This window comes from Tasmannia lanceolata, unplaced genomic scaffold, assembly GCF_043159265.1.
Source record: "Tasmannia lanceolata isolate RefF3 unplaced genomic scaffold, GAP_Taslan_0.1 ptg000012l, whole genome shotgun sequence".
In the NCBI taxonomy this organism is placed as follows: domain Eukaryota; kingdom Viridiplantae; phylum Streptophyta; class Magnoliopsida; order Canellales; family Winteraceae; genus Tasmannia; species Tasmannia lanceolata.
This window is the reverse complement of record NW_027518689.1, coordinates 26,453,974-26,473,537: the sequence shown is the minus strand read 5'-3', so window position 1 is coordinate 26,473,537 and position 19,564 is coordinate 26,453,974. Positions and strand designations below refer to the sequence as shown.

The following is a 19,564-nucleotide window of genomic DNA, read 5'->3' as shown; positions in this document are numbered from 1 at the left end:
TTAAGATACTAAATTTACATTTTAAAATGCATTCCACATGTTAAAGATCTATTAGGTGTGCTCAGATGCACCCTTAAATCACAATAAACAACAACACATCCGATATCACTATACATTTAAATTTACTATCAACATTCTCTCCCTCCCCCTCTCTCCTTTCCACTACCACACACCAAATAGATGCATCAAACCGGGGGCATTCGCTCAATTCAGGTTCGAGAAAGATGCTCCATCCAAAAAACCAGGCTTGCAAAATGACATCGCTTTCCTCCACATTGGTTCTTCGTCACCACAAACAACCAATAATACATACCATTGCATTTCATATTGACAGATTTCTGCGGAGGAAACACCTTGCCAACTCCAAGTGGTTTTTCATCACCCCTTCAGCCCTGTATTGGAGTCGCCAGATGCTCTCATGGATTATTCAACTCAAATTTTCTTGCAGCTCATCGAATAAAAGGTGAAATCCTAACTTGGATTTCTGTTTTTTTCATGTTGATCTGATGATGGTAAATAAATTTACATGTGTTCTTTTAGTTTTCTTTATAAATCTGTTTCGTTGAAGCAGCATACTTTGTTTGTTTTTATAGCCGATATGTACTCAACTCATCTCAACTAAGCCTTTGTCCCAAACTAGTTGGGGTCGGCATATGAATCATTTATAAAAATAGCCGATATGTAACAATATATAAATAACGGCAAAGGAGCTTGAGTACATATCCGAAGCTTCGTAGAGTTGAAATGAATCAGCACCTAGCTTTTCCAAATCTTCACTACAAATCCATTTATCTCCTCCATGAATCTAATTCTCCCACTTCACCAAGTATTGCTGATATTTTCCACTGTCTCATACTCATAGTCTTCACCCACATTACTCGCTCAATTTAGTCCTGTTTCTTCTGAATTTGCTAGTCTATATCATCCACAATCTCAACTTGGAATTCCGACAAATCTCCATGGTAGTATGACAGATCTTGGGTATGAACTAGGGCTGAAGTATTAGGATTTCAGAAATAAAATTTCAGGTTTAAGGACTGATGGTAGTTTTCAAAGGGAAACAAGTTGTAGGTTGAGGTTTACATCACTGGTGCAGTGCTAAAGTGTAAAGGCTGCAAGGGCAGGGTTTTACGTAAAAAGTTAGAATGGCAGATCGGTGGACTAGTAAGGGGTATGGGCAGATTTTCAACTACAGATTTACAATGGATAAGGATGCCGATGAACTGTTCTCTTTTTTTTCATCTAACGTAGATGTCATCTTCATTCGATTAATAAAATACTCAGAATTTATTATTCTACTTGTTTGAAGCTCCTTTGCCGTTATAAATAACGACAAAGGAGCTCAATATTTATGTACCAGCACCGTGAGAGGAGTGCCAGAAAATATAAATCATAGTTTCGTAGTGTTTTTTATGCATCTTTTTTATTCTCATTTAGGTTCCTCATTAAAGGCATTTGTATAATATTTATCTTTGCATGTTGATTCATAATAACAGAGGGATGTCCCCACAAAAGGGAGACGCCTCACGAATTCTCTCTACTCTCATCTTCCTCTTTTACTCCTCATTCTTCCTCTTCCCTTTGTATTTCACATAGTTAACCTTGATACGAGTTCCATTAGAATGCAAAAGAATTAAAAAAAAAAACACGTGTTTTCGAAAGCATAGCCAATTTTGTTCCATGATGGCATTAGAGAGACAAGCAAAATATCAATAACATGAACCTGTAGTGTTTAAAAGACTTTCTTACTAGCTTTATCAACAACTATGAAAATTTACTTTGCGGGAAGAAGCCTTCCACTAATCAAAATTGCTCTTGATCGTAAAATGGATTCCACTGATGAATTGCTGCAAACCAAAAAAAGAATATCCAACAACTTGAAATTAGCATGACTTTTAAAAATACAAAAGGAAATTGCAAAGATCAGCAAAACAGTGCAAAACAATTCAAACCCTAAATGAAAACCTAAATCATTCAAAGCCATTCAAAGCTATTCAAACCTAAACCATTCAAAGCTAGTCAAACCATAAATGAAAATATTTACACCCTCTCAAACTCTAAATGAAACCCTTTAAAACCCAAAATCAACCCCAAACCGATTGAAACCCTAAATGAGATCATTGAAACCATTTAAACCTTCAACGAAACCCTTTGAAACACAAAATCAAAGCCCAACCATTGAAAACCTAGAAACCCTATATCAAAATATTTTGTTTCTAACAATTAATGGTTCCAGCCCATTAAAACCCTAAAATTTCTAAATTCATCCAAATGAAACCTCTTGCAAATCATTTCAAAGGCTTCAAAACTACATACTCATGCAAATCCCTCTCACAAACTACTAAAGAGGTACTTAAAACAGGTTCAGATACCAACAAACATGGTTCGTGGTGTGTGAGATCCAACCCATCAAGAAAAAAACCCAAAATAAACAAAACCTTAGATGAAATGTTTAAAAATAACCTTTCTATAGTGGACGAAACTGATTTCTGGCAAGAGGGGATGCTTTCCGGCGAGTAGGTCGTGCGTCAGCGAGATTGACAACGACGTACGACGGTGAGAAGTTTCGTTTCTCCACCGAGAAGAGAGGCTCATTTGAGAAGAGAACGGTAAAAAAAACAGTGTAAAAAGTAAAAAACGAAAGTAAGAAAGAAAAAGTAAAATAAGGGTATATTTGTCCTAAAAGACATTTTCTCTCACCTGACACCCCTTATTTTATAATTTCCAAAAAAGAAAGAAAGAGAATAATGATATTTTTCACTCGCTAGGGATATGGAGTTTTTTCATAGTGTAAGCCCTTATAGTCCAGTATTTTTCAGAAAGTACTGTACGGACCTGACTATGGGATGGTCCAAAACGTCCATATGATGGGCAACAATGTAAATAGGTTGTGCCCAATTTTTTTTTTTCTTCTACAGGATGACCCCAATCCTCCGATCTACTTCCTCCAATCATTTCTAGAGTTTTCATAACATACACAGTTCCTCTATATATTGGAGGGCTAGGATCATCCTATTGAAATGTTTATTTTTTTGGGCACAACCTATTTACGCTGTGCTCCATTACATGGACGGTATGGATTATCCTATGATATAGTCCGTACAGTACTTTAAAAATAATACGGGACTATAAAGGCTTACACCCTATAAAATCTCAGGGATAAATTCGATAGCACCGGAGGAAGTTCCTCCATTACGCTCTAATCGCATCTAATACCCAAGTTCCTCCAGTACCCTCTAATCGCATATAATACGAGGAACTTCCTCCGAATGGATCTGAGGCCAAGTTTTATTCCCTTCAAAGGAGGAGGCCTTCTTACGTGCCTCTCTCTTTTAGGGAGTGGCAGTTTCTAGTTTTCTCCAAAACAAGGGGTTATTACCAGAGTATAGAAAAAAAGTACGATCAGAAAACAAGGAGAGACGCTTTTTCGGTTTTTGTGGTCCTCAAAGACGAGAGGACACGCCAGAGGAAATAAAATGACGTTTTTATCTCTTTCTTGCACGTTTTTATGGTCTATCTACGGTCACCATATTTCTCATAAGAAATGATCAGGAATTCCTGAATCCAAACCTAGATTCACTCTATTTCCTCTCTTTGGTGAGAAGGAAAAAAAAAATCAGAAACAGAGTGCTGAGAAGAGATGATTAGTGTTCAGTTCCAGATCTCTTGCTTGCCTTCATGGAATTCCCCTCGGATTTCGAGATCCAAACTTACTTCTTCTTCTTCTTATTCATTCAAGAGGTGTTTCTTTTCTTTTTGTTCTTTTACTCTTTGAATTTCGTAATGATAAGCTTGTTTGAGTTGGTTTGATGAACATGAAATCTGAATGAAATCGAAATTTGATGGCATTGTGTCCGATTACGCGCTTTAGGTTTCTATAACATTCGGTTCTCCGTGATTTTGTTACTGCTTATGATCTGATATTTTCTCGTGTTTAATTTGTTCAATCACATGCTTATGATTTCATAACGCAATCTTACTTTTACATTAAAATTTCAGAATTCAAATGGAAACTTGCTTTTGCTTTTTCTTTTTTAATATTATTTTATTATCTGATTGCATTCAATGAAGGAGTTTTAAGTTATGGGAAGTTCATACTTTTTCATGTGCAATGCAGTGTACGAGTTTACTTTTATTAAGGTAGTCTTAAGGAATAAATTTAACGGCATTGTGTTTGATTTAGTGCTTTCAGTTTCTATAACATATGTTTATCTGCGAGTTTGTTACTGTTAGATTTTCAGAATTCAAAAGGAATGGAAAATTGATTTTTCTTTTTCTTTTTAAATTTTTATTAGCAGGTCGCTTTTAATGTAGGAGTTTTAATTTATTGAAAGTTTGTACTTTTCATGTTTGACACAGTGTACGAGTTAAATTTTGTTGAGGTAGCCTACAAATGTTCAACCGTCCCATCTGGTAGGTATTTAACTGAGAACATCCAACGACATCCAACAGGCTGAGCACCAAGAGGAAGTGGAAACAACTGCCAAGTACCATTTGAGTGTAGTGTAGCCATCTTAGCATCCATTGCAGCGTGCCAACCTGGGGGGCCGGAGGCTAAGGCATCTGCAACAGATCGAGGCAAAGTAACCGAAGACAAGGCAAATAGGAATATATGATACCAGGAGAAATCCAACCGCAGGAAACAACATCATAGTTTGGATGGGCTACAATACGTGGTCAAGTGCGAGATGCAACAGGAGAATCAACATGAATGGAAGGAACATCAGTTACCCGAGGACATGATGTGGATTTGTCAGACTGGGGATGCGGATGGTCAGGTAGAGGGCTCGTATGATCATTAGTCTGCGCAATCCGCCGAGGGCCACGAGTGCACACCTACTGGAGAGAAGAGGAAGGATCCATAGACGTAAATGAAAGAGGTAGAGGCGGTCCAGTGTCCTGTAGGAGATATGCTTGTGGAATCAGAGAAGGAAGGTGTAGTCTCAAAGAAACTAACATCCGCAGAAACATATGTCTTCCTCAAGCGAGGACTATAACACCTATACCCCTACTGGGTACGGAAGTAACTAAGGAAAACACACTTCTCAACATGAGGATCCAATTTGTCCAAACCAAGGGACAAATTTTGAACAAAGCATACGCATCCAAAGACTCGTGGAAGAAGTGGAAATGGATTCCCAAAGGAGTGTAAAACAGAGAATGGGGTATGATTATGCAAGACGAAAGAAGGGAGACGGTTGGCCAAGAAGCAGGCAATAAGGACAGCATCACCCCCAATGAGGCTTAAGCACCCTCATCTTGAATATGAGGGTGTGAGCCATATCTAGAAGGTATTTAAGTTTCTTCTCGGCTATACCATTTTGCTGAGAGGTGTAGGCACAAGAGGACTGATGAAGGATACCGTGACTCTAAAAAAAAGTCTGAAACCCATCACATGCTGAAAATATTCATAGGCATTATCAGTGTACAAATATTCAAGAAAACAATGATACTGATTATAAATTTCAGAATAAAATGTACGAAAAGCAGATTTAGATTTCAAATGATTCTTTATTAAAAATAGCCAAGTCATCCTTGAATAATCTTCCACAAATACAATGAAATACTTAAAGCCAAACAAGGATGTAGTCCGACAAGGACTCTAAACATCGGAATGAACTACTCAAAAGGACGAGAGACACGATTAACAACTCTAGAAAGAAATGACACTTTATGGTATTTACCTATCTGACAGGACTCACACTGAAATTGACTAACTGGACTAGAGACGGCGGCAGAATGCTAAAGCTTCTCCATTAAGCGGTGGCCCAGGCGGCAATGCCACTGAAAACTGTCAGCCGAACTCTGCAATGCTTCACTAGTACTGCCATTGTCGAGATAATATATAGCCCATCGACCTTACGACCCGAACCAATCCTCCTAGTTTGCAAATCTTGAAAAACGCAATAGGAAGGGAAAAGGTCACAGAACAATGAAGATGTTTAGTAAGCTGGCTGACAGAAAGCAAATTAAATGGAAACTGAGGAACACAAAGCACAAAAGATAAGGAAGGACTTGGATGAGGGGAAGCTACACTAAATCTTGTAATCAGAGATATAGTCTCATCAGGCAAGGTTACCATGAGACTTGATGAAGAGTAGGACTGGAAGGAAGAAAGCAAATCTGATTTACCAGTCATGTGGTTGGAGGCTCCGGAATCAATGAGTGAAGAGGTAGAACTAGTAAGGAAACAAGATGGAGAGCTAGCTTGTTGAGCTAGAGTGGCAGTCGGTTGCTTGCCTTTGTCCTTGGATCGTAAAAAGATATCATACTCGGCACAGGTTACTACCAAGGAATGACTAGGCTCGATCTGGGCAGAGGAGGAATGTGTGGAGCTCTCAAGTCTCAACCACAGTAACGGAGGCATAGTTGGCATATCTGGATTACCTCAACTTCGGATGTAGATCATAACAAAAGTCGACAGAGTGACCCTCTAGACCACAATGAGTGCAAAAACGCGATCCACGGCCTCTAGAATCACGACCTCCCTTGAGTCATGACCACCTCCATGACCACTACGACCTCTGCCACGACCGGATCTACCACCACGACTACTATGGTCTCCTCCAAATTGAGCGGTCATACCGTTGACACCCGAATAAAGAGTCTCAGTTCGCTACCAGATGTCCTTAGAGGACTTGAGGTACATCATCAGACCATCCACTTTCGGCTCCATACTATTCTATAGAAGAGTACAGATCACTGAATCTTCTTGTCTCCACTTGGCATAGGACTTATCATCAGTTGGTGGAGGGATCGCGTTCAATAAATTAAATCTTTCCATGTGCAACAAGGAAGGCTTCAACCGCTATACACCAGGACAGATAGTTTGATCCATCCTGCTTAATAGAAGTCATCTGAATGTTGGGATATCCATAGGAGATGAACCCGATGAGAGAGCCCTAAATACAATCTACTCAACCAATCACCAAAAACCTATTGAACCAAACCACAGCACCGTCGACCACAACAAATGATAGATCAGGCGAGAAACATATGTGAAGAGGCATATGTAAATCACATAGCCAGAGGGAGCGGAGCATACATCAATCCGAGTCCCATCGACGCACACCACATGCAAGGAAGAGCCTCAAACAAAGAGAGATCAGCCAAGCGACACGAGCAGCGGAGTACCACAACAAACCTGGAAAGACGGATGGGAGCTGTAACCAAACCCCTTGGGGGGCAACAGAAACCCAAAACTGGGTTTCAGGTTTGTGTGGGGTTGGGTGGGGGGCAGTGGCAAACAAAGGATGGAGGTGGGGACACAAAAGGAGGGGGGGGGGGGGGGAAGGCGAGGGGAGGGGGGGATGGAGTGGCGGCGGTTCTAAGGAAAGAGAGAGGGGGCGGCGGCTCCTAACAGAAACCCAAAAACTGGATTTTTGAAATCCCGTTTTTTGTTTTTTCTGTTTTGTGTTGTTTCAATCCTTCGACAGTACCTAAGGCCCTAGGAATCAGAACCTATGGCTTTGATACCATGTTCGAGGTATTTGGAATTCCATGGGAGAAAGAGAAAGATGAGAAGTGGGAGAGAAAAAGAGAGGGAGTGAAGTATCATCTTTTTCTCAGAAGATGTATTATACATGTGTCATGTGACAAGACAAGAATACTCCTAGTCGGGTATGTAATTTACACCGCTCTTCTAACATTTCTGTTGAGTGATAACTAAGATAAACATATAGATTTTTAAAGGACCTTTAACTTTGCGCATTTTTGTCAAAGATGAAAAAGAACAGGGAGAAACCAAAAATGCCTAAAGGAGTTATAGATTGAGTAGAATCTTCTGACTTCGTTGATCATTTCATAATAAGCATTGATATATTATAGATTGAGTAGAATCTTCTGACTTTGTTGATCATTTCATAATAAACATTGATATATTTTGTTTTGAAAAAACTCTTATTAATAAAAGAAGAAACACAAGGGAAACCAGCAAAATGAGAAACAAAATCCTTTTCTAAAATGGGGCATCTCATCCCATATCCTGAATTCCAAACGAGACCCCCAAAATTTTCTAATAAATCCCATAATAAGCCCCTATACAAAATGGGCATCTCTTCCTATAATAAGCTTTGACATTTATAGTTTGATGGTTTTCTTAGACATGAGGATATTGTGGGATGGCAATTAAAAAATGTATGCATTATATAACACACTGTAACATTGATATGAGTTTATTGTTGACTAAATCTGTCGTTGAAAAAAGTGATAGGAAAAAATAAAGGAATCTTATTTTGAAAATTTTATTAGTACTGCAATGTGTCCTGAATTTCTCTGGAACTTTAGATGCTTAGATATTTTGATATTGAGAAGATACCCTGCCTTCCAGGAAATTTATGCCATTCCAGTGTTGGTGGATCCAATCTAAGAGGGTGCATACTCATTTTTCGTTGGGAGATAGTGATGGTGAGTTTAAACTATGTCTACTTTTGAGAATGTAGATTTTTTTGTTGTAGTGACGTCTTCTACCATAAAGCAAGCTTCATTTACTTAGTTAGATTGTTAGACCTGAGCTATGATATTCAATTGTTCAAGACTAAATAACATCAAATTCCGTACATGATATCAGTCAGCATCGTAAAAAAGTCACAGCTACCCGAGATTGCTTCCTACCTAAAAATGAAGCTAAAATGAGTACTTATTTTTGTTATAAAAGCTCCATGCAAATGACATAATAAGTCCTGAAAAAATAAAAATTGTCATGTTACTGATCATTCAACTTGTAAATTACTGGATGAAATCCCTAACTTTTTATTGATCAAATTATGAAGATCAACAGTTGCCAACGATTTATTTGAAATTCGTATTCTATTTTTATTGCTTTTTTGTTTATATTTCGATGAAGGTTAGTAGCTGGATGCGCTGTCCACTTATCTTTTAATGATCCTTACTTTGTATATAGTATACTCTAGATGAATTGAAGTGATTTATTCATTTCTGGTGGATTAGATCTTAAGGCTTTTCACATGGTACCGGAACAACCTTTCTTTGGTTGTGCAAAACCACCCTAGATTCTATATGCATATGAAGCTCCAAACTTTATTTTGTAAGCTAAGGTAGCTGCACAAGAAAGGGAGGTAGACATTGTATCTTCCCTTATTATTGCATATTATTCTGATGATCTAGGGTTATTTCTTCTCAGGAAGGCAAGAGGCTAATCCTCAAAAGGCAGGTGATATCGTAGATACTCCTACATCTTCTAATGTCTTGGATTCCAAGTCCTATGCGAACTCAAGGTGTAGACTTCAGGGATGGAAGCATTCTCAAATGGCACATCCATTGTGGATATCTCAAAATGTACACTGCTTTTGTGCTTAATATTGTCAGAATTGATTTTATAATCTATTCGTACATTGGCAGATTTATGCATTCAATGTTATTTTGGGTTTATACTTAACGTTACTGCGAAGTGATTTTACTTTCAAAATCTTTTGTGATGGTCCTAGGAGGCTTAAGAAGAAAAATTTGCTCATATGAATGAGGAAAATTTTACGAAGAAATTAATTGAACCTGCACAAATACTGAAATATCGCATTCTTTTAGTGAAATAGATGTATCATGTATGATTTACAATGAAGAGAGACATTTGCTGTCAGCTTTTTAACTCTCAAAACTACTTAGAAATTAAAACCTCTGCTCTTTCCTTGGTAGATTGCAGTAGAAAAAAAAAAAATCAATACAACACTGTTTTGATTACCAGGGTATCTTGCACTATGATTGACAATGAATAGGCATTTGCTGCAATATTGTGCTAAAATGCAAAAATTTTCACTTGTATCCCTCACTATCCTATTGAGACTTGGAAGAGCTTGGCACAAAGAACACTTCCTAACAACTTATCCTCAGAACTTTTCCCTCCTCCTAGGAAGGTAATTCTCTCTACCATAATATATAGATTGCCAAATTACCCAAAGTGCCCATACCTCCATCTTCCATTGATCTGAAAATCTCTTCCCGTCTCACCAAATGTTTGAATTTCTAAGTTCCTCTGTTCCCATAGTATATCTCTTTGCAACTTCTTAATCCTCTTAGATATTGCTTCAGAGTTGAGAATATAGACATGAAATATGTCAGTATATTTGTTAGGGAAGACAGAAAAAAATCTACCATCAAAAGGCGAGAATGTTCGTTTCCACCCCACCAACTTATTCTCAATCCTATCAATAGACAGGAATGTTCGTTTCCACCCTACCAACTTATTCTTAATCCTATCAATAATCAGAGTTCACAACAACTTTGACGAAATTCCTACTCCCAAAGGAAGACCTAGATAAGTCATTGGAAGCCTTTCCACCTTGCAATCAAGTAGCCATCTAAAGTCTCCATCCTCACCTTAGGAAGATTTATACTGGGCATCACATTTTCGGTTACGCTCATGCCAACTCCGAAAACCACCTGAAACCATCTTAGTGTGTTTCATATTATCTACTCTGGAAATGAAATCTCTACAAAAGAGTAGGGTATCGATTGCAAATTGGAGGTGCAATATACAGCACACTCTCCCCTTGTCTCACACCTCTCAGAAGCCCCCTTTCCACTCCGATCTAGGAAGACTACTCAATCCCTCTCTCATCATACTAAAGAGAAGAGGGGGTTGAGGATCCCCTTGCCTGGGCCCCTTCGAACTCTGAAAAAAGCCACTGCATTGTTGTTCTCCAGCATAGAGAAAGATGGGTTATGAATACACTTGCTCATCCACCTCCCTCACCACTCACCAAAACCCATTTTCGGCACATGCATAGGACCGTTACGGCTTGTCGAGGTGGACTGTTCATGGACTAGTAATGGACTATTATGCTGGGATTAATGATTGGATTGGTGGACTGTTGTACACTCATATGGACTGTTTGTGGATATATTAGTGGCCTGCTGATTACTGTTTTGCACACTATTAATGGATTGTTGACGTCATGGACTGTTGATGGACTGTTTGTGCGAACTGCTGTAACTCCAATTTTTTTTGGTGCTGGATGCTTTCTTTCTCTTCCCGGTTAAGAACTGATTCTGTGATAGTTCATTTTACTACGTGCTGGCTATTATTCCACTGTAATTCTGCTACTGGAATTGTTCTCAACTGTTTGCCTCCTTCCTCTTCCGTTGATATTCTTTCTGCTCTTAACGTTTGCATAGTGAGTTGTTATCGTGTCTTATTCTCATAACTGATTGCAAACTATCTTCCATGGAACTGCCCACCTTATTCTCATACTGTAAAGCTAATAGGCCGAATACCTACAGTAGGTCCAATCAATCAAAGTTGCCCTGTGTGCAGGAGGAAAAACTTTCTATCTAATGCTGGACCACCTAAGTGCAACTCTAAGTATGATGGGTTTCTCCATAGGCCCGGCAAACGGGTAACCCGCGAGGGTACGGGTACGACCTGTGCAGGTACGGTACCTGCGGGTACGGGTAAAAAATACCCGCGATTCTACGGGTAGGTTTTTCATGTACCTAGACCCAACCCGTGCAGGTTGGGTAAACCCGCGGGTAACCCGCCGAATTTGAATTTATATTTTTCACCTTATTTTTTTTTGCAACGGAAGCTTTCACGGAACTGAAATATTTTTTTTCCAACAGAAGCTTTCATGGAACTCCGTGGGTACTCTACTGGAAAAAATAGTCATTTTTTATGGCTAAACAACTGAATGTGCCAACTAGGAATGTCCCAAAAGTAATGTACCAACTGAAAGTAGGAATGTACCAAAAGTAATGTACCAACTAAGAATGTACCAACTGAAAGCTTCCGTGAAAGCTTCATATCCAACTAGGAATGTACCAAAAGTAAAACAAAATGGCTAGACAACTGAATTGTTCATAAACAACATAATTATTTAAACAAAACACCATCACAATTGTTCAAAGTCTTCAAGCCATCCTTGACTTGAGTTATACAAGCCTTCAAACTTCATTTCCTATTAAAATAAAAAAAATTAGAGTTAGAATAACTTATAATTGTTCATAAACAACATGATTGTTTAAACATAAACACCATGGTTGGAAAATTTTACCATCCACAATGGAGGGGTCTCGTGTTTCCGAAGTGCCATGATTGGAAAGTTTCTCCATTAGTTGATCATCACTCGGACCTTCACCTACATTTACAAATGTAAATAATGAAGTAAATGTTATTATAAAGTGACTAAATGTTGTGTTATTATAAAGTAAATGTTAGAACTTACTTTGAACTTCATAACCAAATAACCAAATAACCAATTCCGAGAGCAAATCACAGATTGTGCATTATCCGGACTAAGCGTGCTTCGATATTTTGTGAGTACTTTAGCTCCAATGCTAAACGCCGACTGGGAAGCAACCGTGGTTATTGGTATGCTTATGATATCACGTGCTATCTTGCATAGTATGGGATACCTAGAACGATTGCTTCTCCAATACTTTAGAATATCCAAAACTTGATGTGTTTTTGGATCAAAGTCCGGCTCCTCCAAGTAAAGGTCCAATTCCGACTTCTTGGTGACATTTCGTCATTTTCTATAATGTTCATATTCCTACATCATTGCAAATTATATTTTAAGTACAAAAAAATTAAAACCTCAAAAAAATAATGTAATACGACAAGAATTATGTAACTTACACAAATATCATCGGTAACGGAATAAGTGCCACTAGTCCCAACCGAAGTGGTATCTTTATCGTACATGGAATATTAATCAACATATTCTTGAAAAAGTGAAAATAAAGACCGTCTGAGAACTGACACCTTTTCATTCGCCGAATTTGAATCGATCTTATCATAGCAAAATTTCACAAATTCAAACTTGTACCGAGAATCAAGAACATCCGCCATAGCTAGAACAGTGCTATAAGAATCCCAATATTTCTCAAACTTTGGGTACATATTTTAGGCCATAGCACTAATAACTTCATCTTCACACATCATCTCCTCAAGTAGACGCAACTGAATTCGCCACACACATATAAAGTGCAAGTTTGCCGTTGGATACTCGGAACCGGATACAAGATTAATCATGTCCGCAAATGGTTTCAAGAATTTGGCAATTTTCACCCCCCTTTCCCACTCCTCTTCCGATGGACAATAATCATAACCCATTTCAACAAGATCATAATGGACAAACGCAGTACGAAATTTGATGGCACACTCAAACATAAAGAAAGTAGAGTTCCATCGAGTGGGAACATCCATGCGCAAACCCATTGAGGTTACAATACCAACTTGTGCACAACACTCTGCAAACTTCCTTAACCTACCCTCAGATCCTTTTACATACACGCCTTTTGGAAAGAGCCGCTAAATCAAGTTCTCTAATCTTTTGTATCGCAACATAGCAACTTTCAATCCATCTTGAACAATGAGGTTCAAGATATGTGCGGAACATCGCACGTAAAAAAACTCGCCACCACATAACAAAGAATTTTGAACACGAAGTTGATTCTTTAATATGTCTTGCAGATTGTCACAGCTAGAAGCATTATCTAATGTAAGAGAAAATACTTTTTTTTTTCAATTCCCCACTCCTTCAAGAATTGAAAAATTTTCTCCGACAAAAAAAATCCGCGTGTGGAGGAATGTGATAAAAATTAAAAATTAAACTATGGAAATGCCAATCCTCATCAACAAAGTGCGTCGTAAGACAAATATACCCATCTTATGTAATGGATGACCAATTGACCATACATCCGAAGTAAAGCAAATCCTCCCATCAACTTTACCTAAAGCAAGCTTAAGCTTTTCTTTTTCCCTCTTATATATCTTCAAACAATCAGCTTTCGCCGTGTTTCTAGAATATGGTTTGACACCTGGGTTTAAATAACTATGAACATCCCTTGTGCCTTCATGTTTAACTATTGAGAATGAGTAGTTATGCTTCATTATGGAAATTGCCATTTTCTCATGGTAAGTCTCTTGGCAAACTTTTAACTTACGCAATTTCATCCCTTGATCAAAGAGCATTTAGTCTACTTCCATGTTTGTCCTTTTGTATTTTTTACATTTCGTAAGATGTTTTCTCAAATTTGTGGACCATGACTATTACTCCCTATGGCATAAGTTACTTCTTTGCACCACTTGCACTTCGCCCTTTCTTTGTCAGAAGAATCCTTATATATCTCATAGTCATCCCAAATAGCTGCTTTTTTCTTTGTAAGAGTCTCACTACCCGGAGGATTTTCAGTGTTAGTCACATTACAATCAACATCATCATCACTGGGCAAATTGTCCACATCGACAGTAAGATTCGTGTTCACTGATTCCATTGAATTTGAATATCCTATTAGAAATTTATAAAAACAAATCACATATAGAAACCTATAATAAAAACCTTCTTACACACAGCCACACACAGTGACAATCACGACTCACACACAATCACACACAGTCACACAAATCTAAAACATATATCTGAAATCACACTAATAATGCAAGAAATTGAAAAAAAAATTCAAGGAATTAGGAAGCTATGCCTGCCAGGGTATGGTGGAGGAGGTGATGGGTTTGCCAATGCGGTGCTTGGACGGAGATAGGGATAACCGGATCTCTCCTCTTCTCCAAAAACTTAAAACCCTCCTTGAGCTCTTGTGTTGCTCTATTCCTTCTCTCTCTCTCCCTCGTCCTCTCTAATCACCCAAAAACAAAAAAATCAAAGCATGGTCAAAATAGATTTAGAAAGCTGGAAAGCATCCTAAAAACACAAAAAAACTCAATGCACAGTTGAATGGTTGGATGACTAGAATTGAGCGTGCCAATTGCCTAAGTCTAAGAACACTAGAGTACAACTTCTGGGTTTACCATATTGATGAATTTACAATGCTAAGAACAACAAGCCATACAACAGGGGCATATCATTTGGTGATTCAGAGAGTGCATCTAGAAGTAATCTTAGTGAAGGGGAAAATAGCATTAGGCAATTGGCACACTCAATTGAAAATTTTGGATGGTTGGATGTCTGGAATCTTGTATGGGATGGATTAGTAAATGTTGAAAAAAAAAACTGAACCATGGAAAGATTGTGAAGACAAAAACTGATCGCATCCATTGGAGAAGGAAGAATAAGGTGACGTTTCTCACTCTCATGTGGTAAGAGTTCAATCTCTTAATAAGGTTTTCCCTCATATTCAATTTCTTGAGGCTCATGTAAACATGTGTTCAATTATTTGAGACTTGAAAAGGTTATAACATTTTCACAATACAGACCCCTAACTCTTTGAATATCACTGACTTTTAAGGCACAAAACTACTGAAATGCATTGATAGATAGATAGGAACACAGCCTGCGTATAAACAGTTGAGATTGAAAATGGGAATTGAACCATTTTGAAAATGGGAAAATGGGAATTGACCCATTTTAAGAACATTAAAGTTCAACTTCTGGGTTAACACTGCTAATGAATTTACAATGCTAAGAACAAGCCATATAACAGGAGCTTATCATTTGGTGATTCAAAGTTCATCTAGAAGTAATCTTAGTGAAGGGGAAAATAACATAGGCAATTGGCACACTCAATTGAAAATTTGAATGGTTGGATGACTGGAATATTCAAAAAATGTCATAATCAGGTGAGACTTGAATGGAAAAAAAAATCTCTATCAACAAACTAACAAAATATCAACCAAATCTTACCAAAAAAATCGGATTTCAGTTGGATGAAGACTCCTCTCCCTCTGCTTCTCCTCTCTTGGATTTTTTCCCTCTTCTTTGCAGCCCAAAAACCCTAAAAAATCGAGAGATGGTGGTGGGAGACGTGGTGGCCGGTGGTCGGCAGGCGGTGGTGGTTGGCGATGGGAGAGGGAATGCTATCTCGGGAGGTTTAGGGTTTCGTGGCTGCTCAACTCGAGTGGAAGGAGAGAAAATAGAAGAAAAAAAAATGAATCGATAATTTGTGAAAAAAAGTAAAAAACGATGATAAAAACCTAACCCTAGTGTTGCGGGTAACCCGCGGGCACCAGCGCCCGACCCAGCCCACTCGCTGGTCATTTTTTCACGGGTGAAAAAAATGCTACCCATACCCGCAAATTTTGATACGGGCCGGGTGTACCCGCTGGTACGGGTCACATTTTGCCGGGTCTATTTCTCCATGAGAACTCCCAAATCATGACATGAGTGTGGAATTCTATGAAGCCACAAGTCAGTGCCAATGTCACATTCGTCGACAACTAAAGCAACTTGGGACAAACATACACATCAGATGCAAATATCTCCCATGTTTATGAGCTTTTTGAAAATATCTTCTTGTTTCAACAAGGGAACTTAATCCTTAGTGAATATTACGATGGTTTGGTTGTATGTGGGAAGAATTGAACGTCCACCGCTGATCATGAAACCTTAAATGGCAGTAGAGGAATTTAAGGTTACGAAATTTCTCTTTGGATTTGGTCCTTAATTCAATTCTTTACTTGGAGAAGTCTTGGCTAGCAACAAGCTCCCTTCCTTGAATTGTCACTATTCCCATCTTCAACGATTGGCTCTCCCCATATTCAAAATCCTCTGTCAGTCAAGGTTCCAGGTTCCGATTTCTATATGCATTCAAGTTGTGACATATTGCTTTCAGATGGAAGTTCTGAAAATCATGGAAACATATGGAAGCACATCCAGGAAGTGCTAGAATAAAACACAAATACACATTAAAAAACTATCACTTGAGCAAAAATACCACCCATAATAGTTTAAAAACACCAAACATCTAGTGACCTTGGTTTTAAATTTCCAATGAAACCGACACAAAATGTCTGAAATGTGTCCGTTTCCATCACACCAAAACCGAAACTGAAATAACCGAAATGTGTATAAAACTGTAATCGTGGTATATTATATTTGTATATATGTTACACAATTATATTTATATGAATAGCATGCAAAATGTGGTGCATGTATTTATATGAATTACATTTGAAATTTGGCATGCACTAAATTTTCAGACATGCACGACAATGCATGTCACCGGGCGTTCATTGTTTTTAAACCATTATGGATAGTATCATACAAAAAAAATAAAAATAAAATAAAACCCATTATGGATAGTTTTCTTGTTTATGTGATGGTTTCTAGGTGCGTCTTTGCGCTTATTCTAGCATCTCCTTAAATTTCATCTTTAAATCCTATTATTTGCATATGTTTCCTTGATTTACAAGATTTCCACCGAAATTTCCAACCAAAGCCTAAATGTTTCCGTTTCCATGGCTACCGAAGCTGAAACCGAAATTTAAAACCTTGCTAGTCACTTGCACTATTGCGTGTGTCGGATAATTCTATACATACAAATTTCACATGTAATTCATATAAATATTTATACATAGCTTATACATCACATTTCACATGCAATTCATGTAAGTATACATTTGGTATAATATATTGCTAATATAATTTTTTAGTTTCAATATGTGTTTCAGTTTCGGTATGCATTTCAGTGGGGAGGAAAATGTAAATATTTCGATTATTTTGTTTATGTTTCTGTGGAAAATTAAAACTATGCTATTAGTAAGGTCGGTGGCGTCGTGCATGGGTGGGGGGGTGGGGGGGGTGGGGATGGTTGGTGAGGGGGTTCTAATGGATATGGACAGGGTGATATGAAGTGTAACAAAGTGGGTGGGTGGGGGGGTTTACTAATGGATGTGGACAGGGTGATATGAAGTGTAACAAATCAGTCATCTAATAAATGTTGGGATAAATTTGGAAAGCCTGCCTGCACTAATCAGGTGCCCTATTTAGTGGATGGAGACTATACTTCCCAACGTGGCTGTATCGAGACTCAACTACTGGCACCCCCTGATCATGGTTCTGTCACACTCTCTCAGGAAGATTATGAAATTTTGCTAGATTTCTCAGTCATCTGTCACTTTTCCTTCCTAATCCTTTGCTACAATTAGGGGTGCATATTCGGTTAAAACCGAACCGAAAAAACTGAAAACTTAAAACCGAATTTATTTCTGTTTCCCTAAATTCGAACCGAAACCGAAACCGAATTTATGAGAAACCGAACCGAAACTGAACCGATTAAAAATTCGGTTGTGGGAGGAAAACAGGGAAAAAAGTAAAATCTTGGTTTGGATCGGAGGGCTAGGATCATCCGATCAAAATGACTTTTTGAGCACAACCTTATTAAGTTGTGATCAATCAAATGGACGGTTTTGATCATCCCACGGAGTGCACATATAGCACACTTTTTTTGGAAAAAAAAAATGGTTTTCATCCATTATTTCGGTTATTCGGTTAACCGATTTTTTTTTTGTTGAGAAAACCGAACCGAAACCGGATAACCGAATTTCAAAAAAAAAAAAACTGAAACCAAACCGAAAAGAATAAAAACCGAACCGACCAAACCAATTCGGTTCGGTTCGGTTATTCTGTTTTAACCGAATAATGAACACCCCTAGCTACAATGGCTCATATGGGTAATGTTTTCGTACTTGTCTCTAACTGTGCTTCCCCTTAGATTATTGATTTAGGTGCTTCTGACCTCATGACTGATGAGTTGGCTTCTTTTCTTTCCCCTGGTCTGTCAAATTCTCATGCTTTTGTCACTCTTATTGATGGCTTCCTCGAACCCATTGCTGGTCAAGGCATTGTGTGCCCCATAGTCATTTTCCTGTAAAGTCAATTTTACATCTCCGTTTATGAAATGTGCCAAATTCTAATTCTCTAATTTTTTTCTTTTGCCATTCAAATGTTTTCTTATTTTCGTCATTCCGAGCATCTAAGATGAATTACTTGCGGGTCTTCTCATTTTGCTCTTTGGCTAGTCATTATAGTCGTGAGGATCATCTTCCTCATTGAGATGGTGGTTAATGCAATTAGTATAAAAATAGAAAAAAAAACAACGGATCTAAGACGAAGATAAAGTTCTAGAGGAAGGGAAATAGGGTATACCCTAAGAAGTCCTAATTAAAAAGAAAGCAATAGCAATGAAAGTTTTAGCACCAAAACCATAGAAAATTTGACCCGTTTCGCATCAAATTCGAACCCTAAGCGGTTTACTTGATGATGATCATCCGCACAAAGTTTCGATTCATATGCATGTGAGGCCCATGGAATTCATATAGAGTTAGACCGGATTTTGGGACCGTGGACACAGATCAGCCTCTTCTTTCTTCTTGGTTTGATCTTAATTCTGCTACTTTGGTTCCTTTGATGCATATGAGGTTACATCTCCCAAATTCTTGAGCCATGTATTCCCTTTTATTATGATAAACTCAGTGCAATTTATGTAACATCTAACCAATTCATTCAAGCAGAGGAAATATAGAAGTTGATTGTCACTTTATTAAGGAGAGGGTAACAACATGATTAGTTTTTACTAAAACAATTACCTATATTTTTTGACCAAAATGGGATAGTTGTCTGATGTCTACTAGACTATTGGGTCGTGCCATTTTCAAGAACATCGTTTACTGGTTAGGGACTAAGAATATCTTTATCCCAACTTGAAGGGTAGTGTTACGGATTTTTTGTATGACTTAGTTTGTCTCATATACATGAGGATATTTTGGGATTTTATAATTTGTTATTGAAGAATTTTGGAGATTTTCACTAATCTTGGATGATTTACAATAGAGCTCAAGGTGTGCTTATATTGAGCACATACATGATAAACATAG

The 19,564-nt window shown here is 38.0% G+C and overlaps 1 protein-coding gene across 2 annotated transcripts in view; it reads left to right on the top strand.

Moving 5' to 3' along the window:
* The first annotated feature begins 3,431 nt into the window (after positions 1–3,431).
* Positions 3,432–19,564, top strand: part of LOC143887765 (ion channel POLLUX-like protein, putative (DUF1012)) — a 156,432-nt gene continuing 140,299 nt past the window's right edge. The window contains exons 1-3 of one of the 2 annotated variants that reach the window (XM_077391939.1): positions 3,432–3,741; positions 8,330–8,406; positions 9,143–9,297. In XM_077391939.1, coding sequence (XP_077248054.1) covers positions 3,641–3,741; positions 8,330–8,406; positions 9,143–9,297 — 333 coding nt within the window. In that variant the 5' untranslated portion in view covers positions 3,432–3,640. The remainder of the gene's footprint in view (positions 3,742–8,329; positions 8,407–9,142; positions 9,298–19,564) is intronic. The other variant, XM_077391940.1, reaches the window with a different exon arrangement.